Source organism: Pleurodeles waltl, chromosome 5 (assembly GCF_031143425.1).
Source record: "Pleurodeles waltl isolate 20211129_DDA chromosome 5, aPleWal1.hap1.20221129, whole genome shotgun sequence".
In the NCBI taxonomy this organism is placed as follows: domain Eukaryota; kingdom Metazoa; phylum Chordata; class Amphibia; order Caudata; family Salamandridae; genus Pleurodeles; species Pleurodeles waltl.
The window spans coordinates 1186702484-1186729411 of NC_090444.1; the positions used below are offsets into that span (position 1 = coordinate 1186702484).

Below are 26928 nucleotides of genomic sequence, written 5' to 3' on the forward strand. Positions count from 1 at the left end.
TGAACACACACACAATCTTCTGAATGCATACCCATCGTGTGACCATGTTGAAAGGCATCCCATTCCAGAGTCTTGTCAGACGCCGCACCTTCATTCTCAGCAAAGTAGCTGCGTATTTATATGTTTGATTTCAGCCTTCCGAAAAGCTGGTCCAGTCAGGCAGTCCATCGGTAGGTGCCAAATGAGAGGTAGGAGGACGTGGGGCCCTTCACTGCAAACCTATTCTCTGGACGTCGTGGTCTGAATCTATATGGCCCGGAGCGTGGGCCAGGAGTGACAGAGGAAGGAGGAACAGAATCCGACCAACGGGCACATAGAGATCGTGTGGCACTGAATAAAAAGAATAAACCCGGGAAGTGGGAGGTATGGCCCTCCATGAGTCACCCAGGGCCAAGTGTTACCCAGTTGTAAAAGCGTTCAGTCTCAGCGCTAGGGGTGGCACACTGTAATGGTGGGTGGGAGCCATCTAGGTGAAAGTCTAGTACACAGTTATAGTCAACCCTATGTATTCAAGGCACGTGCGTCTTCTGGGCCAAGACGTCTGACAGCCTGGTCAAAACGTGTCTTGCTCAGAATTTGAGGCGTATATGCTCCTCAGGAGCACCGGCATACAACTGAGTCGGCCCTCCAGGAATACATATTACCCCTCATTGTCAACAGTAGTATCGGAGACTTGAAGGAGGGTTCCTGGACAGATCCATAGCAAGGAGTAGGTAGTAGCATAAACTGATCCCTGCTAGCGTTTCTGGAAACATGGTAATTCCGTCACAGTGTTGTACTTCTACTGAAGGAAGGCAACCCACGCCTGGTGCCTCTTGAGGTATGCATACACTGAGTAACGTTTACGGGATGTGTGCATCCCCCTCATATTTAGGTTGAGAAACCTAGTGGTGGATAGTGGAGTTATATCACAAAAAAAATAAAGAATGGGTGTGTGTGATCCTCTTGTGTGCATGGGCGGGCCAGCCAATGCCGCCCTGGAGCCATGTCTGAGTCACCTCATCATAAGTGAAGGTGCATGGTAATCCACCTCTCTGGAACTGGTGAGGTAAAATGTGTGGGTAATAAGGGTGGGTGTATGAACGAAAATGTGCAAAGCCGACCGCTACCGGCACAACGCCCAAACTGGTGAGTAAAATAACCAACAATAAAGTGTGTAGGGTGGCCATGCGGTGGTGTGAACGAGAGCCGTTGCGGTCCGCCTCTTCAATTTGCAGTGTAGTTGTGTTGGGCCCAACATGGAAACTGCTGCCAGAGGGGAAAGAGAACCATGCAGGGTTGGCCACCCACAGGACGTTGGTTAGAGGCCTTGTGAGTTGCTGATCGGCAGAGGAGCTAGCACGTAATCAGCTAGGGTGCGAGGCAATGCCCATAGTAGGTAGTGCAAAGTGGGTGAGCCTGTAATGAGTATAGCAGCAATGTCGTTAGGACTACTGAGTAGAAGATGGTCGCTCTAGGAGGGTGGGGATGGGGTAAGGGGGGCAAGCCAGCGGGTGGGAATATGGAAAGACAATGTGTGCCATATTCATAGAAACAGGTATAGGATGATTCATACTGATTGATGAAAGATAAATATAAGGAGTCTATAATTTGTTGTGTAGTCAAATAATGTTTTCAGCAGTCTGAGGTGTCACCAGAGGAAGTTGAGGAGTAGTTTGCGGAGACGAGTCTGAATCTCCATCAGAACAGAATATATGGGGACCATTGTTGAGGCCAGATGGGGCTGATTCAGTATTCAGATTCGCTACAGCCTTGAGGTCTTGTCGTCGGTCTTCTATGATTAATTCGGGTGCCGAGGCCTGGAGCTTTGAAAACTTTGTAAAGTTGCTTCTGTGAGCTCAGCTCCAGTGAATCTTTTGCAGATTTATGTGTGGTGGAGCCTGAGTGATGATCTATCAACTCCCAGACCTTTCTGGGGTCGGAGCAAAAGAGGGGATTACATTGGTCCTTTTTTTGAGGTGGGCTGGAAAGAGTAAAAAGTGCTGGACTCTCATTTGTCGGAGCCACTGTTTAGCCTCTAAAAAGGTAGCACTTTGTCACTACACCACCACTGTACAGTCTGGGAAAATCATAGTGTTTGTGATCAAGATGTAAAAGGCCTGCCATTCAGGCAGCTCACAGGATGGCGCCCTGGACTCAACAGTTCAAACGTTTGGTGAGCATGGGGCTAGGTGGGGTTCTAGGTTGCTGCAGGTTGGTATGTTATGGAGAAGAAAGGTGTGAGGTCTGAGAAGGGTACGGAGGATTTGAGCCAATTGTCCAGGAATTTCAGGGGGCCATTGCTCTCTAACCCTTCCGAAATGTCCAGGATGTGAATATTGCTCCTACAGGAATGTCCTTTGCCATCATCCGCCCTGTGCTCCAAAATCTGCATCTGCTCCTGTAGGTCCCGGATAGCTTGTTGATTGTCTAATGTTTGAGGATGCACTGTGGTTAGGGTCTTCTCCCCTTCAGGCACTCTATCGGAGAGTTTCTGATGGTCGTCTCGGTGGAGAATTAGTTCTGAAACCAGAGACCCCAGAGTGGATTTCTGGGAGTTTTCAATAGCTGCGAGTACCTGGCCCAGTTTGTCTCGAGGGGGGTCAGGAGGGTTATTCGTGCCACCTACCTAGACAATATGGTATAGGGGGGTCAGGCGCCACTAGTTTAGTTGTTGGCACGCTGGTCTTCAGATGGCCCATGATGAGTGTTTCAGGGGGCAGAGGGTTCCCTGAGTCTTTACCGTCGTAACAAGGCTCATGGGTGCAGAGCTTCCACTGCGAGTGAGTAGAACCAAAGGTGAGTACGCTGGTAGAGAGAGGAAGGTAAGGTAGGTAAGCAACACCGGGGGTAGGCCTGCAGAGCAAGCCAGCATCTAGGTGTCTTTCAAGCTCTGGCCGCTCCACGTAAATTAACCAGCTGCTGCGCTGTACCCTGAGCTTGGCACAGAGGGTCTAGTGCTATTTAGGGTGCCCACCCCCGGAGGGTGCCGCACGTACCTAGCACCTGGAAGGATGGGGTTCCCCCTGCCGTTCAGGTCACTCCACGGCATTGGACATATGCCAGTTGGTGGACTTTCAGAAAGCTTGCGTGCACTGAATGGCTACATGGTCCTTGTTGAACACATTTCAGCCCCCCAGGGTGGCGTTGGGATATTTGGTGGCACACTGCACAGAGGCAACGGCACGCCTTGGAGTGGGTGTCAGTAGCCATGCTTAACAGGAGGTCCCTCTGCTACGAAATATGAGAGGAGAACCCGATGGTGCTGGTAGCTGGGAGGGCTAGCACTGGATTTGATGCGGAATAGGCAATATGTCCACAGCCCCATGTATGGGCCCCTTAAGCATCGATGACAGCGCCTCAACTCCTGCTGCCTGAATAGCCAGTTAAGTACTCCATAATGCAGGCACTGAGTGCTGGTGGGATGAGGAGGGCCCCAGCTGCCACAGGGAATAGCGTGGTGGTGAGGCCCGAGAGATCAGTGGTGCAGTAGGGGGTTGTCCAGAGCACAGTGGGCCCACCGCGGGCTTAGGATGGCGGCAATAAGGACATGGAAGCAGCACAAAACCTCACTGCTGCTCATGTGCTGTACCTGAAGGTTTCGCAGAGTGAGTCCCCAGTGCAGGCAAGCGGAGGCCGCAGTCACTGCCAGACAGCAGGGGGTGGGTCACAGCTCAGGGCTGCAGAGGCTGGTCAGGTGAATCTTTCCTATGGATCTGGAATGGCAGTGGGGAGTGGGTGTAGGCTGTATGCCTCTGGAGGGAGCGCCGCTCCGAAGCAGCTAGTGATGTGCCTAGTGGTCGGACGTGACCGTCAATATTCTGGGCTGCACTGCAGGGCCTGGTAACTGGCACCTTTCACACGTCATAGCAGTGAGCCTCTAGTTCTGCAGCTTCTGTCAGCTCATGTCGCCATGCTACATGGGGGATCGCTTTCCTGTCACTGGCAGGCTCAGTGGCCACTCACGGTCATCTGGCTTGTTCAGGTCCTGACGTTGGGTCCCATGTCCCCCCCCCCCAGAGGCGAGTTCACTGAACAGTCGCTCAGATCAGTCCAGATCATAGGGGGGCAGCAGGAACTCTGGTGACCTGCAGGTATGTTATGGAGTTACCCCTGGGGCCCAATGTGGGGTGAAGATGTCGGGTCTATGTTGCAGAATTATGGTGATAAGGCGAGTGGCGTGGAGTGCTCTCAGAGCACGTCCGCATTCGTGGCTCACCTGGCCACACCCCACAAATCAAGCACCTTCATACAGATTTGTCACCTCACTTGCTGCACTACATTAACTATAACTCGCCACTGTACCATACACTATGTTTTTAGAAATAATGTCAGTAAAGATGTTATAAGTGTTGTTATGAATGCTATGATTTCACATGCTGTAAGTCATATAATATGCAAAGGTATAATCAGAGCATGGAGGAAGGGTGGGTTTTAGTTAATGTAGTGTGGCAAATCCAGGGAGAGGTGGATGTTCTATATATGCGCGCCTACTGGCACATGCAAATGACTCTAAATTAAGAATAAGTATGGATAATGCACCATTTAAAAAACTCACCCTCATTTAAAACTTTCAGGCTCGTTCATGAAAATGGCAGCATTTTTTCATGACAATCACAATCCCTACCCAATCTCTGCAAGAGACGAAACTAGACTTTTACATGACGATACAAATCAATCTTGTGTGCTCACCATTTTAGTGGCGTTCCTTCATATTCAAACCATATTTCACCAATATCTTCCTGTCTCATTCCTTTCTGGAAATGCTTCTTAACTTTATCAGTAACCAACATGAAGTAGCTCACTCTTGGTAAAAGTAACTGAAAAAGACGTGAAAGAATACTTTGTAACGCAGCTTGTCAGAAATGAAATTTATACAATACAGTTCATTACAACAAACAGCATATGTGCACTTCCCGTTTTTTAGGACTCGACCACCAGTGGTCATGCATGCTACGAAATAAAAATTAATTTTTAAGCAAGACAAATGAGACAAGCATTGCTCAAATGGAAGTAAAGACACATATTTCTAAACTTGCGCAGGTGATGTAATTTTGTGAGTCGTATTTCCAATCTTTCTTCTATGGACAAATTAAAGTTCTTACCAGCATGTGGAAAACGCACACACAAACATACGGTTCGGTCCACACTTAAAGAACTGTAGAATTTCTAGAATGTCAAAAGGGCATGGTAGCATAAGATTTGTTTTCGCAATTTAGGTTGCACTAATAGATCAAATAACTTGAAATTCAATTAACAGTAGCCTCCAAAGCAGGACGGCAAGAACATATTTCAAGACTATCTTTCGCTTATGCACAGGTGATTTTCATGACATGTGGAAGATGTTAGTTCGGCTGTGCAAAGTCCGAAAGTCTCTGTTAATTTAGATAAAGAATGCACTAGAAATGCTCTTTTACGGGAATATCTTTATAATCTCATGCGGAGCATGAAGATGAATTTAAAAGGCTTTGATCACCGAATATAAAATTAAAAACCATATCTAAATACAGGTTGTGGAATTGCCTACTGAGGCCATTAGAAGAATTTGAAGAATTTGACAGCACTTGAAAGCACAAGAGGAAGGGGCACCTAATGCATAAGAAGAAAATAAGAGACTGCCTTTAAAGCAATTAGTGGGTTTCAAAACGAGGCCAAGCCTGGCATTTCCATTTAAGGATGGATTTGAAAGCATGCGGCCTAGTCATTGCACTGGAACAGACGAGAATTCTCACTACAACAAGGAGAAAGCTGTTCTACGTTTTAGTCTGAAACCTAACATATTAATCCAAAATCTGGAAATGGAAGACACATTTTATTACTAGGATAATTACAGCCAAAAGACAAATATAAAACAATGGTCCTACAGGAGGGAGTAAAACCCTTGTCTTCCTGGTAAACAATTTTCAAACATGTGCAAATTTAGTCAACAATTCATATTTTATTATATCTTTACAAAGAAACACAGTCATTCTTATATTTTGAATTCAATCCTTACAGTGCTCCTATAGTGATGGCGCAGTGAAAGTGAATGTAGTGAAAAACGTTTGTGCAATGTGCTCTGTACACTATATACAAGATGTGGTTAAAATATAAATTCTCTGCAATCTTCTATAAGCAGACTCATATTACTCCAGAGGTCCAGAAGTCATTTTTTAGTCTCTCAAGAAAAATCCACACTATCAAAATTATCCTATCAGTCTGTCCTCCCCCTGTAAACTCTCAGAGATGCAAGCAGCCGTCCTCCGGTATGAAAAACAAACTATATGGAGGTTTACGGGGAGAGGACAGACTAATAGGATCTAAAGTCAATGGAGGATGAGCTAATTAAACAATCAACCTATGACAGAATACGATGACTGACTGGTGCTACCTATAGCAAACTAACAGTCCTGCTGATGACCCCGGATAGATTGATCTACATAAATAGGGGTCGAAACGTCGACATTTTGATAGCTTGAAAGAGCCACACCGTTTTTTGTCCTTTTAAACAAAGATAATCATTTCTCGGAGGTTCAATCTTTGTCAACCAGAGGCCAGAATCCAGTTTTTTTTTTCAGGTAAAGTCTTTTAAAAATTACTTTGAAACATATAGCCTCTGCCTCCCTAATTACAGGTGCTCTCAATACATAAATGGCGACATATGAGCAAACAGGAAAGGGAAGTTGGTAAGGTGGTGCAATAGATTTGGCATCAACGAAAAAATTATATCCTAGGCCTCTTTCTCAGGACTTGCAAGAGCTGCCTTTCCACTGCTGAAAACTGAGGCACAACAACTAGAGAAGGAACGTATTTTATTGAGGCTGAGGGTTTTGAGGCACTGGTAATTGCTTTACAAATGAACCAAATGTCCTCCGCAGGAGGGAAAAAGGACATATAAATACATCTATGAATCCTGAATGGAATGATGACCCAAACTGAAATCAAGCAAGATATCCTCACTTTTAATTCTGCAGATCTGTTTCTGGCAGAAGTGCTGCACATACAAGTCTTTTCATAAACGTTAGGTCAGTATGTGGCATGAATATTTGCAGGTATCCCAAATAATTATAGCCTAAGCATTTACTTCCTGACATTTTTAAATGTCCATGACTCCATCCACGTTCAAGACATCTACTTGACATAAAGTGAGTTGAAGTGAAACTAAAATAAGTGACATGGAAAAATATTACATCGGGGCATATAGTATGTTACATTGGTGCTGTACAGTTGTGACATGTTGGGTTCTACATTTTCTGCCCCGCAGTGCCATAGACGTCAACCATGGCACCAGCAACCAAAAACTGGAAAGAGGCCATTGCTGTGGCCTGAGGCAAGTTGGGGATAGAAAGGACCCAGGAGCAGATAGAGTAACAAAAAAATTAGGACGCAAATTACTATGGACAAGGGAGTACAAGAAGAAATATGAACAAGGTAGCACACAACAGGATGGTGTACAGGCAGGAAGCCAGAATAAAACCAGGACAGGGGGAACAGTGATCAGCCACAAGCACGGTGTGAACAGTAGGGAGAAATCCTGAGCAGGATGCAGAGGTGGATCAGAGGTTGCGGGAGAGCCGAGCATGTTAGTAAAATAGTCAGTAGTTGTCTTCCCTTGAAAAACAAAGCAAATAAAACAGGGAAAAACACAGGGGTGTCCCCCACTGAGTAAAGTTAAGAAAATAAAGTAAAATGGCATAAAAACAGCTGAAAAGATGATGAAGGGTGTGGAATGGGTGACACAACATTGCATACTGTGCATGTCATGAGCAGCTACAACCAGTGTAGCACCACTGAGCTGCCACATTCCTGCCAAGTTCAGGGCTTTGTTAGGACTATAATCACTTTACACCCCTACGCTACATATGCTTGTGTCACCAGAAACACGCTCATGCCCTCATTACAACCCCCAGAAAATCGACTGACCTGGAAGGAGACAAGCACCCCAACCTCTGCAATCCAACATTTGCTAAGCACCACCACCTGCCATGAATGGTCTAAGAAAGGACACACATGAGGAAACTCACCAAAGCAAGTTAGTGACTCTGGCCTCTGTACTGAAGAAAGGAGGTATATTAACCTGCTACCCAATGGGTCTGTGTGAGATGGATTTTATATTAGAAAGAAGGTTTCATGAATTCTGTTAAATGCCAGGTTAACAGAGGGGGTCAACTTATCTACCAGTCATTCCGAGAGTGCATTTTTAGCATGACTCCCATATCCTTTCTATGGACTCCCTTTCTTACCATCTCCAACAATCATTTCACTTCCTGCCAATCCACATCCCAGAGTGCCGCAATGGACACATTGGCAAACACGCAGGCAAAGCACACATTCTTCTCAACTAAATGTGGCTATTGGTCTCTAACATTAAACACTACACAGCAAGCATGATTATCTTTCCACTCGTGGTATACTCCAGACAAGCAGAAAGAGCTATCCTGCTCTCACTGCCACCTTCGAGATGGCACAGTAATGCCAAAGAAGTGATGGCACTATCACCACAAACCAGATGAACATCTCTACTGTTGGGAATTAGCCTTTGCTCCTACACTTTGGGCTGTGAAGAGTTACAACATTGTGACCCCGGTACCTTCCACTGCTCAAGCACCAGCTACCCAACGGTACATATATGCGTACCACCAGTAATAACCTTGCCAGCCCCAACAATCCATCGTCGGGAATTCAAGGGCCCCACACCTGCTCAACATGAGCCTCTGCAGTATGAGCATCGTGGGTCTTTAAACTGGCAGTGTACAAAACTGTGCCAGGGCTTATCCCCCTCAAATCCTGCCCAGAGCCCCTACGTCTGGAACACCACTAGTCTGCATGAAAAGCTAGACTTGATCCATGCCCACGATATATTCTGCATGTCTGTGGGTTACACAGCTGCCACTCCGGGGTAGCCCTTAAACATAATTCCATCTAAGCGAACTGTTTTAGCTCATACCTGTACTCAGTCACTAGTTACTTCTGCATGGACTAGATTGACTCAGTTTTGTGCATATCATGGGATGCTCCTCTAGTGCTCCTTTGCGGACTGCATACAGACTTCTTCAACCAGGCTGTTGAGAGCATGGGTTCCCTCACTTCTCTTCCCTCCACTACACACTTGGACTCAGCTTCCTAAATCAAGATAACAGCACCACTCTGATCAATCCTGCACAAACACAACACGCTTCCCATATAGGTCTTAAAGCAATTCAACACACTTCCAACTAAGCCCTCCAAATACTGTCTGCTGCTAAAACACTTATGAACCTTTTCAGGGTTATTAAGGGATATATAAAGGCAACTACAACTAAAATATACTACTCCTCGGGACGTGGCCAAGATGGCGGCGTGAGCTGACGTGTTCATCCGAGCTCTGCCGCCCAGGTCCCAGTGAAAGCCCCGTGACCCTGTCTTGTGGAGCCCCGAACCCTCCTGGCTTGGTGACCGGGACCGAGAGGCAGCGGGCGCCCCGAGAGGAGCCGGGAAGCCCTCAGAAGAAGGGGGCGGCGGCGTTGGGCCTTGCGGCCTGGGGCTGCGCTTGCAGTCGGCGGCCGCTGCGCACGGCAGTCGGCTGCACACCGGTGAGACGCGAAGCTGCCCGGGAGGGCATTGAAGGGCGGAGAGTGGTGAGCTTCGCGCCGGAGGCACCGGCGCGGAGGTAGGCGTGGGGCGGGCCTCCGCGGCCATTTCCCTTCTGGGCCATTTAAGAGCGGAGGCCCCGGGTGAGATACAGAGCATCATTGTGCATTTGCGCTCCCGCTCCCGCTCCCGGTTGGCGGAGCTTGGACCGGCACTGGGAGGTTGGGCCGCTTATCGGCGATGCGGTCGGCCTGCGGTGGCCCGGCCTGGGCTTGGGGGGTGTTTGAGACCTGCAACTGGCCTGTGAGCATTTGGGAGCGGTGGAGGCTGGAGCTGGTGGCCAGAGTGTGACGGGCAAAGAGAGAGGGCACTGGTGGCCTGACCCACGAAAGGCAGTACGAAGAGGCTCTAGACGAGACGGACACGTGGCCCCAGGGAGGAATTTGGGGCGATGGCGTCCTCCAAGCCAAAACGAGACCAGTCGGTGAGAGAAATGTTGACCAGATCCCACCCGGTACAGGGTAGACCAACTGAAGGGACGACGGCAGCGTGTTCTCCTGAGGTACGAGGGGAGATGGAGGAGGATGGGGAGGCCCGGTCACAAAGAGTTTCCTTACCTCCTTGTTTGACTCGCCGCGGAGTGACCTGCAGGAACTTCGTAGAGACATTTTCCAAGAGGTGAAAGAGCTACATGCGTCTGGGCGAGCGAGTGGCTCAGGTTGAAGATGGCGAGATCTCTCGCGGCGAGGAGCTGGCGGGCATGCAACAGGAGGTCATACGCCTGCGGGACCAGCAGGAACTGATCCAGACTGCAGTTGAAGACTTGGAAAACAGGTCGCGACGGCATAACATCCGCATCAGGGGTGTGCCGCTCGGAGCAGAGAAGGAGGACATTAGTGAATTTGTGGTGGCGCTGTTTGACTGTTCTTGGCCTAGAGGGTGCCCGGGAGATTACGCTAGACAGGGTTCATCGAGTGGCCCGCGTTGGCGGGACTGGGGAGCGCCCGCCCGATATCCTAGCATGCGTCCATAACTATGGGCTTAAGGAAAGCATCTTGCAGAGGGCCCGCAATCTCCAGCAGGTCCATTTTCGAGGGCACACGCTCCAATTTTTTCAAGACCTCTCGCTACGGACATTGCAGAGGCGGTGAGAATTTAAGCCCATCACGGAGCATTTACGGGCGCACTCTATGTCTTACTCTTGGGGGCACCCTTTCCGCCATATCTTCCGATGGGAGGATCAGCTCCGCCATGTGAAATCAGTGCCGGAAGCGAGAAAGATTCTGAGTCTGGAGGGAGACAACCAAGAAGCTGGCACATCTATAGACGCGGCCGACGGGGATCGACCACGCTGGCAGCGTAAGGAGAGAAAGAGGAAACAGCAGCGGCCTACAACATCGGAGCAGGCGTTAAAGCGGCAATCTGTACTGAGTAGCGTAGCCGCTGGAACACATGCTTAGCGGCTGGAGGGCTGGGATGGTAGCTCTGATGTGGGTCACATCAATTTAGGTCATGTGACCACTACGGCAGGATCCGGGCGGTGGAGCCGTTGGACTGTGCACGGCGAACTTGAGTGGTTCTGCTGCCCCTGTTGAGACTCTGCCTCTTTGGAGATGAGTGCTAGAGGACTTAGTGGTTGTGAGCACCTGTTGTGCGTTATGGTTGTATGTTGGTGTGCTTCCCCTGGAACTTGTATACAAGTTGTCTTGGCTGACTGGCCCTGTAGTTCGGAGCGGCCTTGGAGCTGTTCTAGGCGTGGGCTCCCCCGGCGGGTCCCCCTCGAGCGATACTGGTACTAGGATGCATGTCTATTAAGTGTCTAAGCTTGAATGTCCGTGGTCTTAATAGTCCGGCTAAGAGATTAGCGATTCTGTTGGCGCTTGAGCAGTCTGGGGTCACATTTGCCTATTACAGGAGACACTTTTACTGACTAGGGACACACATCGCATGCGCTCAAAGTGGTTTCCTAGACAGTTCTGGTCCTCGACCTCCATGAAACATGCTGGGGTGGCGATACTGCTCTCGAAGACCTTCTCTGGGGAAGTGGTAACAAAGATACATGAAGTGCAGGGTCGACTCTTGGCTCTTAGACTACGGGTGGGGGCTTTCTGCTTTACCATTGCTTCTTTATACGCTCCCAACGCGCAGCAAAAATCCTTCCTGAGACAGGAGGTTGCCCCAGGGCTCACGACACCGGATAGTGCTGTTTAGTGGGAGGTGATTTTAATCTGGTAATGGACAATGAGCTAGACTGATCTGGGCACCGCTTTGGACAGACGGGAGCATTGATGAAGGCAGGGCGACAGTGGTTGGCCGAGTGTGGACTCGAGGATGTTTGGAGGAGAGCATATCCTACGCTTAGGGACTACTCCTTTTACTCGGCGGCTACCAAGACGTACCCACGTATTGACTTCTTTCTGGTCTCTCGGGAATTCACCTCTCGAGTTGGGGAGACCACAATAGAACCCAGGGCCCTAACAGATCATGCTCCTATCACTGTAGAGGTCAGTGTGGATGTGGGCCGGGTGGGCAATCCGAGCTGGCGCTTTAGGGATGCGATCTTGCAGAATAGGGATACAGAGGAGTCACTACGGCGCGCGATTACGGACTATCTTAGCCTCAATGATGATAGGACTACCCGTTTAGAGACTTTGTGGAAGACCCTGAAGCTAGTGGTGCGGGGGGAGGTAATGTCGTTATCAGCGAGAGATAATAGAGCAAGGAGACAGCAGAGAGCGGAGCTCGAACAAAAGGTGGCAGCATTGGAGCGATCCCATAAGTCCACTGGTGCACCTAGAATTTGGCGGGAGCTGGAGAAAATGCGGCAGCAGTTGAGTCGGCTGGATTGGGACAGGGCGGAATATGCGATAGCGCGGCTTAAGCATAAATATTACATTGGGAGTAATAGGTGTGGAAGGCTCTTGGCGCATTGGTTGAGAGCACAGCGCTTGGCATTAGCGATAACAATGGTCCGCTCACCTTTGAGGAGGGAGGTTCACACAGATGATCATATCGCAGAAGCGTTCGCTGAATATTATCGAGTGTTATATGCGGCAGACGATCAGAGCGATGCAAATGCGGCGGCATTCCTCACGGGGATAGCAATTACTCCGCTTGGCGAGAGGGAAGCGTCTTCCTTAGATCAGCCTATCAGAGTAGAGGAGGTTATTTTGGCAATCTCACGGCTAGAGGTGGGGAAGTCCCCCGGTCCTGATGACTTTACGGTGCTCTTTTATAAGACCTTCTGCGCGGAGCTTGCATCGCTTCTGGTGCGGCTCTTTAACTCTTTTCAGGTATCTGGAGCCCTCGTGCCCAGTATGTCGGTAGCTACCATTGCGGTGATACATAAGCCTGGGAAGTACCCTGAGGAGTGTGCTTCGTACAGACCGATCTCGCTTTTGAACATAGACGCTAAGTTATTTACTGGAATATTGGCCCACCGCCTTAATCCCTATATGCCGGGTCTTATAGATCCGGATCAGGCGGGCTTTATATTGCATCGTCAGTGTAGTGATAATATGAAGCGGCTTCTCCATTTGATAGATAAAACTAGCAGATCCCATAAGGAGGCGCTGCTCCTCTCTATTGATGCGGAGAAGGCGTTTGATAGGGTCCATTGGCCTTATCTCTGGTGTTGGAGTGCTATGGACTGGGTCCGGGCTTTAGGAGGTGGGTTCGGTGCATCTATCGCTCGCCTAGGGCTGCGGTCCGGGTTAATGGTACATTGTCTTTGCCGTTCTCGATTGGGCGGGGGACTCGACAGGGGTGTCCCCTCTCACCCCTTTTGTTTGCGCTATATATGGAGCCCTTTGCGCAGCGTTTACGCGATAGCCCCTTGGTCTCTGGAGTTAAGTTTGGAGGGGATAATCATCTCATCACTCTGTACGCAGATGACGTGATTCTTACCATGGCTGAACCCGTGGCCTCTCTGCCTGCGCTAATGGAGATAATTGGGGAGTTGAGACGGGTCTCTGGGTTCCGGGTGAACATGCAGAAATCCCAGGTCCTCAGTTTGTTTGTGAACCCAGAGCACGAGAAGGAGTGGAAGACTCAATATCCCTTTCTTTGGTCGACATCATGACTCGCTTATCTGGGTATTGATTTGGCACCCTCAGTTGCGAAGACGGTGAGATTGAATTATGTAACGTTAGTTCGGGAGGCGCAGCGAGATCTGGAAAGCTGGGCGAAACATAAACTTTCCTGGCTGGGCAGGGTAGCGGCAGTGAAGATGACCGTGTTGCCGCGTATACTATACGTGTTCCAGGCGCTTCTTCTGGATCCTCCGTCTCAGGCGATAGCGACTCTTCAGTATGCAGTCCTCAAGTTTATCTGGGATGGGCGGCCGCATGGCTTCCTAGAAGACTTTTATACTGCTCTAGAGCGAAGGGGGGAAGAGGTTGGCTGTCCCCTGCCTTCTACAATATTATCATGCGGCGCAGTTGCGTTTTCTTTTACAGTGGAGCCGTCCACTTACTGAGAAACATTGGTGCTTCATGGATCAGGCGGTGGCGGGGTCTCACATTTGGAAGGAGCCTATACTCCTCCCCGATTACGGGAGCGACGTTACGTGTCTGGGACGTAGTGGCATGTTGAGTGGGGCTTAAGTCGTTCCCCTCCCCTATGACCTAGATAAGTGCGAACCCTGATTTAGATCCTGGGCTGCAAGTAGAAGGCCTGCGCCGATGGTATGATTTGGGCTGTAAGAGGGTGGGGAGTCGGTTTGATGAACAGGGAGTGGTTTCTTTTGATCAGATGCAGGAGACATATGGTATGACAGAGGCAGATAGGTTGATGTATTACCAGGTGAGGCATTGGGCTCTTTTGCCGGCGAATAGAGCACTGATGGATAGGCCGCTCACACCGTTCGAAAAGTGGCTGTTGATGAAGGAAGATGACAAGCGAGTGCTTTCAGAACTGTATAGATTCTTGCAAGGGGTGGAGCGCCCGTCTAAGTCTAAAGGGCAATTGAGATGAGAGAACGAGCTGGAGAGGGAGTTCTCTGTGGAGGAATGGGGCAATATATATTATAGAGCACATCATACGGCCTATAATGCAGCGGGGACGGAGACGGCGTATAAGGTGGCTTCCTATTGGTATTACACCCCAGCCAGGATACATTCATGGGATCCCACCAGGTCCAGCCTTTGGTGGAGGGGGTGTGCTAATACAGGCACACTGGTGCATCTGCTTTGGCATTGTCCCAAACTTAAGAGATATTGGACGAGCATCTTAGACGATATTGACAATGTGTTTCAGACCGAGCTTCCTAGATTTCCATTGTGTACACTGTTGGGTCTACCCAACCCCCTCACTTTTCCTCTACGATCACTGAAGGGGCAACAGATGATGCTGGCACTTAATGCGGCAGTGCAGTCGATACTAGCTTTATGGGGACGGACAGGGTACCAACGTATGTGACGTGCCTTCAGAAGCTGTGGTTTATTCTTGCAATGGAGAAGCTTACCCTGGTTTCTCAACAGAGAGTGGGTGGCATAGGTACGTTATGGAAGCCATTTCTTCAGATCTTATCAATAGAGTTTACTGAGCTGACATGCCCGGCTTATTTGAGGGTCTTGGGGCTGGCACGAGCTTCTTAGAAGATGTTTGGCCTGGTGGGTGGGGTGGGGGGGGACCTGGGTGACGATGCTGTGAGAGGAGGGGGAATGACTTGGGGGAGGAGAGGGACATAGCTGTATGGGGGGAGAACAGTTCTTGTATTGTTAATTATTTATATGTTTTGTTTTCTTATGTACGAAGCTCTGAGCTCATTAGATCTCTGTCTTTGCCCACCTTGTTCTTCTGAATGTCAGGAGGCGGATGAAAAGGGAGATCTCTCCTGGCAATAGGACAGTGATCATGTGCATGGTCTCCTGCGTGTCAGATTGAGACGTTGTAACTAGGTGGACGAACTGTTGGCGATTAGGACATTGTGCTTTGTACTTTTATATGTTAAAACCAATAAACAGATTTGATCCAAAAAATATACACATCTAGAAGCAATTTGTATGTGAATAGTGATATTACTTCAATTATAACAAGTCATTCAAAATGTTAAATGCAACAGTGAAGTTAAGGATTCTGTGATAAATTTGTGCTATATACCAATATTATGGAATATAAATCAACTTTCAAATATGAACATTGTGATTACAAAAAGTAAGGAAAACACCGTGCAAGTTGAAATGCTAATGTTTTAAATGTGACATCCAAGAACAACATTTTCAGCTATCCTTAACAACTGAAAAAACTAACCAATACTCCTGAAATTTGGCAATTGAGTGACAGGTGTCCAGCATGGATTTCAATCTCGACCAACAGGAATATCCCTCTATTTTTTCCAAACCATTTTTCACTACTTTTCCTCAAAAACATTGGAAAATCAACAAACAAAATATTAGATTCTGCACAAATGTGATACAAGTGTATCCATAACAGTGGCACAGAAAAGGACACCGGTGGAGCAATCAAGGAACAGGTACATGACACAGTGAGCATCATACACAACTTCTGTAGCATTGGCAAAGGGATGATCTGTAAATGAATCTAAGGAGACTGGGGGATGGTGTGCAAGGGAGATGGGAGGGGATTACTTAGACAGGGCAACAAAGGATCACTGCCCCTCTAAGACAAGACAGGATATCCCATCCAAAGAACCCTACACCTTGTCAAATCTCCTAGGACAACCACTTGCTTCATAAATCCTCACACCGCGCTATCCCTTTCAGTTACTCATCTCTCCCAAATCTGTTTCCCTTCTCGATTTTAAGTGACTTAGCTGCAATTAGAGTTCTATAGATCAATGAAACAGCCTTTTTGAACAAAGCCTGTGGTAAATACATGTGTTCCAGAGGAGGAAAAAATGAGGTATCACTGTATCACCCGTTTTGTGTGCAGTGATCGTGTGTCTGGAGTATAAATATCAAAACACTTCTGTATCTCCCAATTTAATATCCTGCTGGAATTGAACAAAGAGCTTCACTGAGTCACAACCCCATTACTTTTACAAAAGACAAGATACTTATTAGATCCCAAATGCGAAAACGAGACAAGTGCTTTACCACATTCAGACCATCACATCTCCCCTAAGGCATGTAACTGGTGACTACGTCTTTCTAGTAGACTTCACAGTCTAACCTAGTCCAGTAATAAGGTCACCCCTTCCCTTCCTGCACAGTTCCGTAAGATAACCGGGATAACTGGGGTTACCTACTGCATGTCTTTTAACCATAACAATAGTTTCTGTAGGGATGAAAATGTGTACTTGTGGATAAACTGTGTTGCCCAATAATTTTGTGCATGTCCATCAGTACAATCCTCCTATCATACACCCACAATACAGTGCGCGTAGAGCTATTCTGGGCATGATGCTGTTTCACAGTAGGGTGAATAGTACATTATCAGTCCCCTTAAAGTGGGCTTATGGTGTCCAAGAAGGTGTGCTTTAGAGTATATTTTGTTGAGTGTTGTGCAGAAGTTAATTGTAAGAAACTGAATTGTTGGTTGACTGGGTCAAGGAACAACCACAATCCTCATCAGGGTGAGGCCCAAACCAACTCTACAATAAGCTGTGCTCAACCCTCTGGTAGCTTGGCACAGAGCAGTCAGTCTTTACTTAGAGGCAAAGTGTAAAGTATTTGAGCAACACTTCAAACAGTAATAACGTGACAAACACAACACAAAGAGGAACCTGAATGTAGTTAGAAAAACTGAGACTTTCAAATAAATCAACCAAGACCAAAATGACAAAAACTCAATCTGTAGAACCGGAGCTATGCAATTTTAAAGATTTAATTAAAAATAGCTGCAAAAAGTCCTAAGAGCCAACTGTGGCTATCTGGTCAAGCCATACGAGGACAGAGTCACAAGTTCAAACCATCCACAATGGAGCACGGGCCAGCTACAAGGACCCAGTTAGGCCCACTGAACAAAGTACCTTAAATCCCGGTTTGCAGAGAATTGCAAAGATCCACATTGAAGATGCGTCATGCAGCTTAAGCGATGCGTAGGTTATGAGATGTGGCAAGATTGTGATGCAAGGTCCTGGGTTGCAGGGATCCCGTCGACAAAGGCTTGCGAAGTGCCAAGGATATGTCATGCAGTTGGGATGATATGTTGATTCCAAGGAGTTGCGAGGCTGTGATGCAGAGGCTATCGTCGTGACTGCTGTTGACGAGGGCTGTGAGGGCCTGCGCCAAGAATACGTCACAAAGTGGCTATTCCGATGAGGCGGCAGCGGTTGCAATGCAGGTCTTTACGATGGAGGATACCCATGCAGCGGCAGTGATGCATCAGTTCTGCTTTGGGTTGCGCAGTGCAGCAGAGGTGATGCGTTGGGTCCACTGGATCCAAAACAGGCTGGTGGAGAACCCTAGGCCCACTTCCAAGGGTCCACGACTGGGGTGGCATCACTTAGCAGGATAGGCTTACAGATGGCAGCGTAGACCACCGGCAGTCTACCAAGCGGTCCAAGGAGAGGACGGCATAGGCACACGGCGAGCGCCCCCTTTGATGTATGTTTGACTATAAGGGGACACTCCCCCCCCCCCCCTGGATACCAGAGGCCAGTAGCCTCTCGGGAAAGGGCCGCCTCAAGGTAATCCCTTCGGTAAGGTAGACTTTTTACATTACACCTCTTAAATATTTAAGTAGAGTTTTCCTCCTCTAACGTGAGGTTTAGGGATCCTAGGCCTTGATGAATGCCCCGAGACCTTCCTTGGCTCACTCCTGAGGGCAGAAACATGTTGGCTACTGTTTGATAGATAGGTGACCCTGTGAGTCCTTGTTCTCACAGAGGTGTCCCAACCCTTGTTTTAACCACACCAATCAGACACAATCATTAAAATTGTTACTCCTTACAGATGTCTGCTTAGGTGTTTTTATTTTTTGACTAGATTAGCTGGATCCCGATTTTTCCAGAACAAATGTTTATTTACGCACTCCCTCCTGTTCCTTTAACAGCGACGTTGAGTCCACCCAGGTGGCACCGTCCTACCTGGATGGGGCTAGGTGGTCAAATGATGAAGCATGACACTATATAGTGTGTGAGACCACCTAGTCCGTAAAGGAAATTCCCCCGCTCCCCCCACACCTCACAGCTACTCACTGACTGACCTATCCAAATAGGAACACGAACAACCAAGGGCACAAATCGTGCCTTTAACGTCTTTCTCTATAGAACCCCATACTTCTTTTTGTGTGTTTTTTGGTTACAGATGGCAGAGTCTAGGTGCTGGAGTCTAGGTTGTTGGAGCCTTCTATCTCTGAGGCTCAAGTCAGGAGGCCACTCAACTAGCCCTTGGAGTCACTCTGGGGTATTGGGTTCAACAAATGCAGGTCCAGTTCTTCTCACCCACACAAGATGATGAAAGGCAGCAGGTCAGCACAGCAGGGCACCAGTCCTTCAGAGTAGCAGTCCAGCAGAGTGGCAGTCCTTTCAACAGCACATCAGTCCTCCTTCCTGACAGGGTATCCACAGGTCCAGAAGTGTACTGAAGAGTTGGTGTCTGAGGTCCAGTATTTATACCCAATTGTGCCTTTGAAGTGGGTGAGAAGCTTCTAGAGGTTTCCCTTTGAAGTCCTCAGGCATCCTGCCTTCCCTGCTCTGGTTCCAGACTACAGGAGGTATGCAGCCCTTTGTGTGGGGCAGGACACAGCCTATTTAAATGTAAGTATGGCTGTGCCCAGCTCCGCCCTCCCTTCATTTCACCTAAGCTCTCTATTGTGTGCGGCTGTCTAGGAGGAATACACAATGCTCATCTTTCAAAAACACCCAGTTATGAGACCCAGAGACAGACTGCAGGCACTAAGGGCCTGATTATGAGTATGGCGGGCCAAGGTCTGCCGTATCCGCGGTGGCAGTCAAACTGACGCAACCTTGGCAGTTCAACCGCCACATTACAATGCTAGCGGCGGACCGCCAGCACACCGTGGCCACCGCCTGTATGATGGATCCTGACGTGTTGGTGGCGGTGCAAGTCATGGTCAACCACAGCGGTGCCAATGTCAGCGCCACCGTGCTGATTATGACTTGCCTTTCCATGGGCGGGATTCCACCATGGAAAGGCTGGCGGAAAGGCAGGGACGGGGCCACAGGGGCCCCCATGCACAGCCCATGACATGGGAAGAGTATGGGCCCCCCTTTGAGCACACTTGGAATGCGCACTGTCTGCCACTGCAGTCAGTGCGCACTCAGAGGATGTTGCCGGCGCACACAGTGCAGTGCCATTGGTCTCGGCTCTCCCTAAGAGCCGAAGCCAACGCCACCGCACTGTGTCCGCCCACCGGCCTGCCGGGGAGTTCTCAATACAGCTTTGCGGTCTCCGCCGGCTTTGCTGTGGCTTCCCACCATCGTATCAGAGGTCTGGAGGTCGGACTGCCAAACTGCTAATGAGGGCTTAAGTGTCACAACAGGAAAATACCAACTTTCTAAAAGTGGCATTTTCAAAATTGAAATTTTAAATCCGACTTGACCATAACTTAGGATTTTTCATTACAATTCCAAAGACACAAAACATGAACTGGTTATCTGCTTTCATTAGGAAATTACAGCTTCTAAAATGTAATAAGGTAACTTCAATGTTATCCTATGGAAGAGGAAGGCCTTGCAGTAGTTAAAAGCAAAATTAAGAGTTTTTCACTGCCAGAATATGTAAAACCAAAAAGTACATGTTCTACTTTTTGAAAATACTGCAGCCTGCCCTCTGGACTGTCCAAAGCATACACTAAGGGTAACATATGCATTATGCAAGCATTGGGAAGGTCAGTAGGTTTTGCCTATCTTCTTGCTCTGCTCAATTCTGGACCATATTCAGTGTGCACGCTTGGTCAGTACATGCTCACTGACACACATCCAGTGTGCGTATGTCTCATAGACACACAGTGTGACAGGGCTAGAGAGAGGTTACCAGTTAACTCACGAACACAATTTTTAGTTAAAAATAAGAGATTTAAAATAAAAAAATTAACCAGTTCAGCTACCACATCTAAATGCAATGCTTGAAAAAGGAAATCCCCGAACTGGAAAAGTTGTATTGTGCTGGACTCGAGTAAAGTAGTAGCCCTAGAAACAGGTGACGTACACACGAAAAATAGACCCCCTTCCCCCCCCACACACCCACGTACCCAGAGAGGAGCCACAAATACAGAGGAGGCACGCAGTGAGAGCACAGAGATGAAGCGAGAAGCAAAACAAGTCTAGGATGCATGTGGAACACACATAGGTTATATCACTTACTACGCTACAGTTACAGCAGTTTGAAAAGACAGGTGGGAAACACGCACAAGTGACAACCATTTACTGTGGGATGAAAATGATATCAGTGATGCTCTCAGCAGAGAGGTGGGAGGGGCATCTGCGATCTCATCCCGGAGTTTCACATTCTAATAGTGGCAGATGGAGCCCTGCACAGTTCCTCAAAAAATGTAATAAACTTCTGCACACCTATGCAAAATCTATGGTCTCTGTTAATGTTTTTTTTTTTTTTTTTTTTTTTTTTAACATGGACAGCAGTTGACGTGCAACATGGCTTAATGTAAAAAAATAAAAAATAAAAATTAAAAAATACTGCTATGACGTGGCTAGCATCAACCTCGTTATTGCAGAGGTGTGAAATTTAATAAAATATCTACTTGTTTCTGGGACAGGTTGCTCATAAAGTATCTTGTCCATTAGCAAAATCCACTTGTCCCCTTGGTGCCATGTAGTTCAACGACAAATTATGGCAGCAGTCTCATAATATAAGGGTTCTGATAACAGCCTCTCTGATTATGCCAGTGCTCACACTATAGTAGGGTTGAAATACTAACAAATCCCTTATTTTGTCACCTTTCCACAGATGTACATACTGAGGCTGGTTGTAGCAGTAAGCAGTAGTTCTAGGGTTGGAATGCCCGTAAGAGTCTGGGCAAACCTAAAAACTTATATGGTTTAGGGGTTTTCACCAGCATTTCTCAAATATTTTCGCATACTGAGAAAGCTTGGAAATGTATTCCTGATAGTTGGGAAAAAAGTAATTGGAGGGAAAGTGAACTTGTAAATGCTCAACAGATTTTCACATGAGCAAATCTACACATACATGTTTGCTCAAATAAAAATGCAGTTCACAAATATTGTCTAGGACTACCATTTCCTGGCCTACTTCCGTAAGTTCTTGGTAATTCATGCAAGTTGTAAATCTGCACTAATGCAAAAATATATTATTTATTATAAATATATATTTTTGTGACTCCCTTTAGGAATTGGGTCCCTTATTAGGTCATGAGTTAACCAAGACTTTTTGTTTTTATTAAAATTCCCTCTCTCTATTTATCTATTGACTGGCTTCACTATGACTGACTGCATTGTTCTCTTTCACAAGGAGCATACCGGCACACAAAGTAGTTGTGTTGAGCCTAGGAAATACTGTGGCAATGTGCGCTTTTGAGACCAAAAAATAATTTAGCTTTTTGCCATAATAGTGAGGGCCCAGCAGCTCCTAAAACAATGAGGTTTTACAAAAACCATGTCAAAACAGGACTTGCACTGACAAAACCAAAGGCTGATGACTAATTTTGAACCCACAGGCTTTGCCAATTCTTGTTTATTTTCATGTTTCCCTTAACCTCTTAGCTGCTGGGCCTTTCCACCCCCCAGTGCTGAGCCCTTTTTTGGCGATTTGGGGTAGTTTGCACTTAGGCCTTCATAACTTTTTGTCCACATAAGCTATCCACGCCAAAGTTGCGTCCTTTTTTTCCAACATCCTAGGGATTCTAAAGGTACCCAGAGTTTCTGGGTTCCCCTGGAGGAGACCAAGAAATTAGCCAAAATACACCGAACATTTTTTTTCAAAAAAATAGGGAAAACGGGGTGCCGAAGAAGGCTTGTGGTTTTTTCCCTGAAAATGGCACCAACAAAGGGTTTGTGGTGCTAAAATCACCATCTTCCCAGCCTTCAGGAACAGGCAGAGCTGAATCAGAAAACCACATTTTTCAACACAATTTTGGCATTTTACTGGGACATACTTCATTTTTACTATTTTTGGTGCTTTCATCCTCCTTGCAGTTAGTGACAGGAATGGGTGTGAAACCAACACTGTTATCCCGGAAAGCTAAGTATTTCTGAAAAGTAGACAAAATTCTGAATTCAGCAAGGGGTCATTTGTGTAGATCCTACAAGGTTTTCCTACAGAAAATAACAGCTGGAAAAAACAGCCATTTTTCTCAACGTCTTACTCTGTAACTTTTTCCTGCAATGTCAGATTTTTTTAAAGCAATATACCATTACGTGTGCTGGACTCTTCTGGTTGCAGGGATATATAGGGCTTGGAGGTTCATCAAGATCCCTAGGTACCCAGAGCCAATAAATTAGGTGCACCTTGCAATGGGTTTTTATTCTATACTGGATATACAGCAATTCCTTTGCTGAAATATAAAGAGTGAAAAATAGGTATCAAGAAAATCTTTGTATTTCCAAAATGGGCATAAGATAAGGTATTGAGCAGCAGTGGTTATTTGCCCATCTCTGAATTCTGGGGTGCCCATTCTAGCATGTGAATTACAGGCCATTTCTCAAATAGACGTCTTTTTTACACACTGTCTTACATTTGGAAGGGAAAATGTAGAGAAAGACAAGGGGCAATAACACTTGTTGTGCTATTCTGTGTTCCCCCAAGTCTCCCGATAAACATGGTACCTCACTTGCGTGGGTAGGCTTAATGCTCGCAACAGGAAAGGCGACATGGACACATCACATTTTTACATTGAAATCTGAAGTGTTTTTTGCAAAGTGCCTAGCTGTGGATTTTGGCCTCTAGCTCAGCCGGCACCTAGGGAAACCTACCAAACCTGCACATTATTGAAAACTAGACACCTAGGGGAATCCAGGATGGGTTGACTTGTGGGGCTCTGATCAGGTTCTGTTACCCAGAATCCTTTGCAAACCTCAAAATGAGGCAAAAAAAACACTTTTTCCTCACATTTCGGTGACGGAAAGTTCTGAAATCTGAGAGGAGCCACAAATTTCCTTCCACCCAGCGTTCCCCCAAGCCTCCCGATAAAAATGATACCTCACTTGTGTGAGTAGGCCTAGTGCCAGTGACAGGAAATGCCCCAAAACACAACGTGGACACATCACATTTTCACAAAGAAAACAGAGCTGTTTTTTGCAAAGTGCCTAGCAGTGGATTTTGGCCTCTAGCTCAGCTGGCACCTAGGGAAACCTAGCAAACCTGCACAGTTTTGAAAACTAAACACCTAGGGGAATCCAAGATGTGGTGACTTGTGGGGCTCTGATCAGGTTCTCTTACCCATAATCCTTTGCTAACCTCAATATTTGGAAATAAAAACACTTTTTCCTCACATTTCGGTGATAGAAAGTTCTGGAATCTGAGAGGAACCACAAATGTCCTTCCACCCAGCATTCCCCCAAGTCTCCAGATAAAAATGTTATCTCACTTGTGTGGGTAGGCCTAATGCCTGTGACAGGAATAGATCACACAACGGTCCCGATCACCTCCCTCACAATTTACTGGAAGGAGTTATCCAATGGGACTCCTCCAACTGAAAAATCACTCCAGGAGTCTGCGCCATTGTCCTATACCTCAGATGCTGTCTCAGTATCTGCTGTCTCAGTCTCTGATCCTATGTCAGAGCTGTCCTCTATAACCCGAGTGACGTCAGCAGCAGTCATCCATCAAGATGCCATCTCTGCTATTGGCTAAACTGTTGCTCTAAAACACTAGCCTACATAGACAGTCACAAAATTGCTGGTGTGTGTGATACGTGCAACAGTAGAGGCCACCTTACCTGTGCTTCTTCCCTCAATCAGCACGTTCTTTCAAGACACTCAAACACCTTGTCACATACCACTCATCACAGTCTTTATCACCTCCTGCGCCCAGTCCAACAATCATTATTGGTGCTCCCACTCCCATGTCCTCCTCCTCGAATTCCCTGATTACCATCCAGCAAACGTGCTCTTCATCTCTCCATAGCCACCCAACACATATATTTCATTTGTATTATAGCGCAGGTAGTGGCTGACTACAAATGTACTCAGCTATTTACATAAAATACAGATTTGCTCTTTGCAGTAGTCATATAAACCTTCTGCGCTTCTTTATGGCACTAAAACTGCCACTAGACAAAAGTCTGATCCTTTTGTAGCAGAAACATAATCACAAGACTTACCTGACTTTTTTATTGCTGCCTAAAAGCTACAGTTAAAATGCGTCAGTTGAAGTATGTGCACTGCTTTGAAGACGCAAGCTGCAACTGCAAGACAACTGGTGGCATATATATATATATATATATATATATATATATATATATATATATATATATATATATATATATATATGTACTGGAAGATGCAGGATCACAAGAAAACAACAGCCAGCCAGGGCAAAAATCTGGATCCCAAAGGATACAAAGAGCCACAAGAAAATGTAATATCCAAGAAAGAAGTGACTCAAACAGATGATCTCATTAAAGAAGAAAAATATATTTCTAATACAACGTTTCAGCTTCCGCCTTCCTTGTACTACCTGAGGAAGGCGGAAGCTGAAACGTTGTAGTAGAAATACATTTTTGTTCTTTAATGAGATCATCTGTTTGAGTCACTTCTTTCTTGGATATCTATATATATATATCTATATATATATATATATATATATATATATATATATATATATATATATATATGGGATATATATATATATATATAGATCACTTTTATATATGGGTCTGGTTTCCTGGGGGCCAATCGCAGCCCCCATGGAAACCACACATGCACTGACAAAAGTGATCCATATAGATATATATATATATATATATATATATATCTATATAGATATATCTATCTACATGGATTTATCTATAGATATATCCATGTAGATAGATATATATATCTATATATATATATATATATATATATATAGATCTGTATTTTTTTTGGTAGTTGTAGGGTTTCCTGGGGGGCCAAAATGCCCCCCAGGAAAACCCTACAACTACTAAAAAAAAGTATTGCCCCCACAGAGAGTCGCCCTGCCCACGGGCGACCCCCTGTCAATTTCTTTATTTAAAAAAAACAAATTAGCCCCTGGGGGTGGCGCGATCGCGCCCCCCAGGGGCCACCAACCTTGAAATTTAAAAATATGGCCCCTGGGGGGGGGGGGGACATTTTCTAAGGGGGGCCGACCCCCCAAGTGAAATGCCTGGTGTCTAGTGGCGTTTCCTGGCCCTCGATCGCAGCTGTTCTGTGATCGAGGGCCAGGAAACGCGTTCAGGAAGGCCTCGTATGAAAGGGGAGAGTCTCCCCTTTCATACGAGGCCTTATCGAACGTGGGGAAGGGTGTTTGGAGCAGTTTTCCCCTTCGGAGCAGGAAGCGGCCCTACGGAAAACAACACTGTGACATCAGCGTGCCTCGCAGCGCGCTGACGTCACAAAGGGGCGTGTGGGGGGCGGGGGGAGAAACGGAAGCGCTTCCGTGTCTCCCAGGGCTTTAAAAAAAATAATAAAAAAATCCTCAGGTGCGAACCCCCTCCCTGGTGTCGGCCACTGGTCGTGACCCGCACCAGGGAGGTAGTGCGGGCGTCGGCCAGTGGCCGACGCCCGCACTTAACGGGTTAATCTTGTTGAGACTCGTTATATTGATTTTATCATCATGGATATATTTTTGGGAATTTTGGAAATACTAGAATGCATCAACACATTTTACTAAATGATTCTTCAAAGAAATGATACCTAAAATTTCACAGTAGTTTAACAAAAATGCTTTTTCCCTATTTGCATTTTTTAATGAACGTTTTGATTTTGAAAGCAAATAATCCTTAATCTTGCTTTCAAGTTTCTACAAATATTTGCATCAAATCAGAGAGCATTCTAGGAGCATTATATGTAGGCCCATATTGTTAAAGTTTGCAAATGCGTGTACACATTTTAATATTGGACCTACTATCAGTAGAGCAGTCCAAGCTTACAACACTTCCTTAGCGAACTCGCCCTAATAATAAAGGCTTTGCATTACAGAACCATAAATACAAGTTCAAGAATCATTAACATATGGACACAAATGTCTAGAATTAAGCTAACAATGCTCTTTCCTGATCCACAAGGTGGTAAGCTGGCAGCCAAAGGGTTTGTGCTGCAGGAGGTTGGGCCTACTTGTCCCACGGACAAAACATATATGAAAGCTTGTTGTCCTTTGCCCCATACAATATGTCCTTGGTGTCAGATTGTAGGAATTCAACAACCCTGATGTCATTTTTTATTTACTTTATAAGCTATGCTCCACAGCAGCTCAACTGCTGTGAAACATGTAAAAACATTAACAAAGCTAAGACTTTGCATAACCGACACCTGATGGCTTTGTCAATGCTTTTTTCCCCCCTTTGCGTTGTTTTCAGTTTCAAGTCCACGGAAAC

The 26928-nt window shown here is 46.6% G+C and overlaps 1 protein-coding gene across 3 annotated transcripts in view; it reads right to left on the reverse strand.

The window, feature by feature from the left end:
- Nucleotides 1-26928, reverse strand: part of ATG5 (autophagy related 5) — a 370935-nt gene that overhangs the window by 296228 nt on the left and 47779 nt on the right. For all 3 annotated transcript variants that reach the window (XM_069235428.1, XM_069235426.1, XM_069235427.1), the window contains one exon: nucleotides 4672-4799. In XM_069235428.1, coding sequence (XP_069091529.1) covers nucleotides 4672-4772 — 101 coding nt within the window. In that variant the 5' untranslated portion in view covers nucleotides 4773-4799. The remainder of the gene's footprint in view (nucleotides 1-4671; nucleotides 4800-26928) is intronic.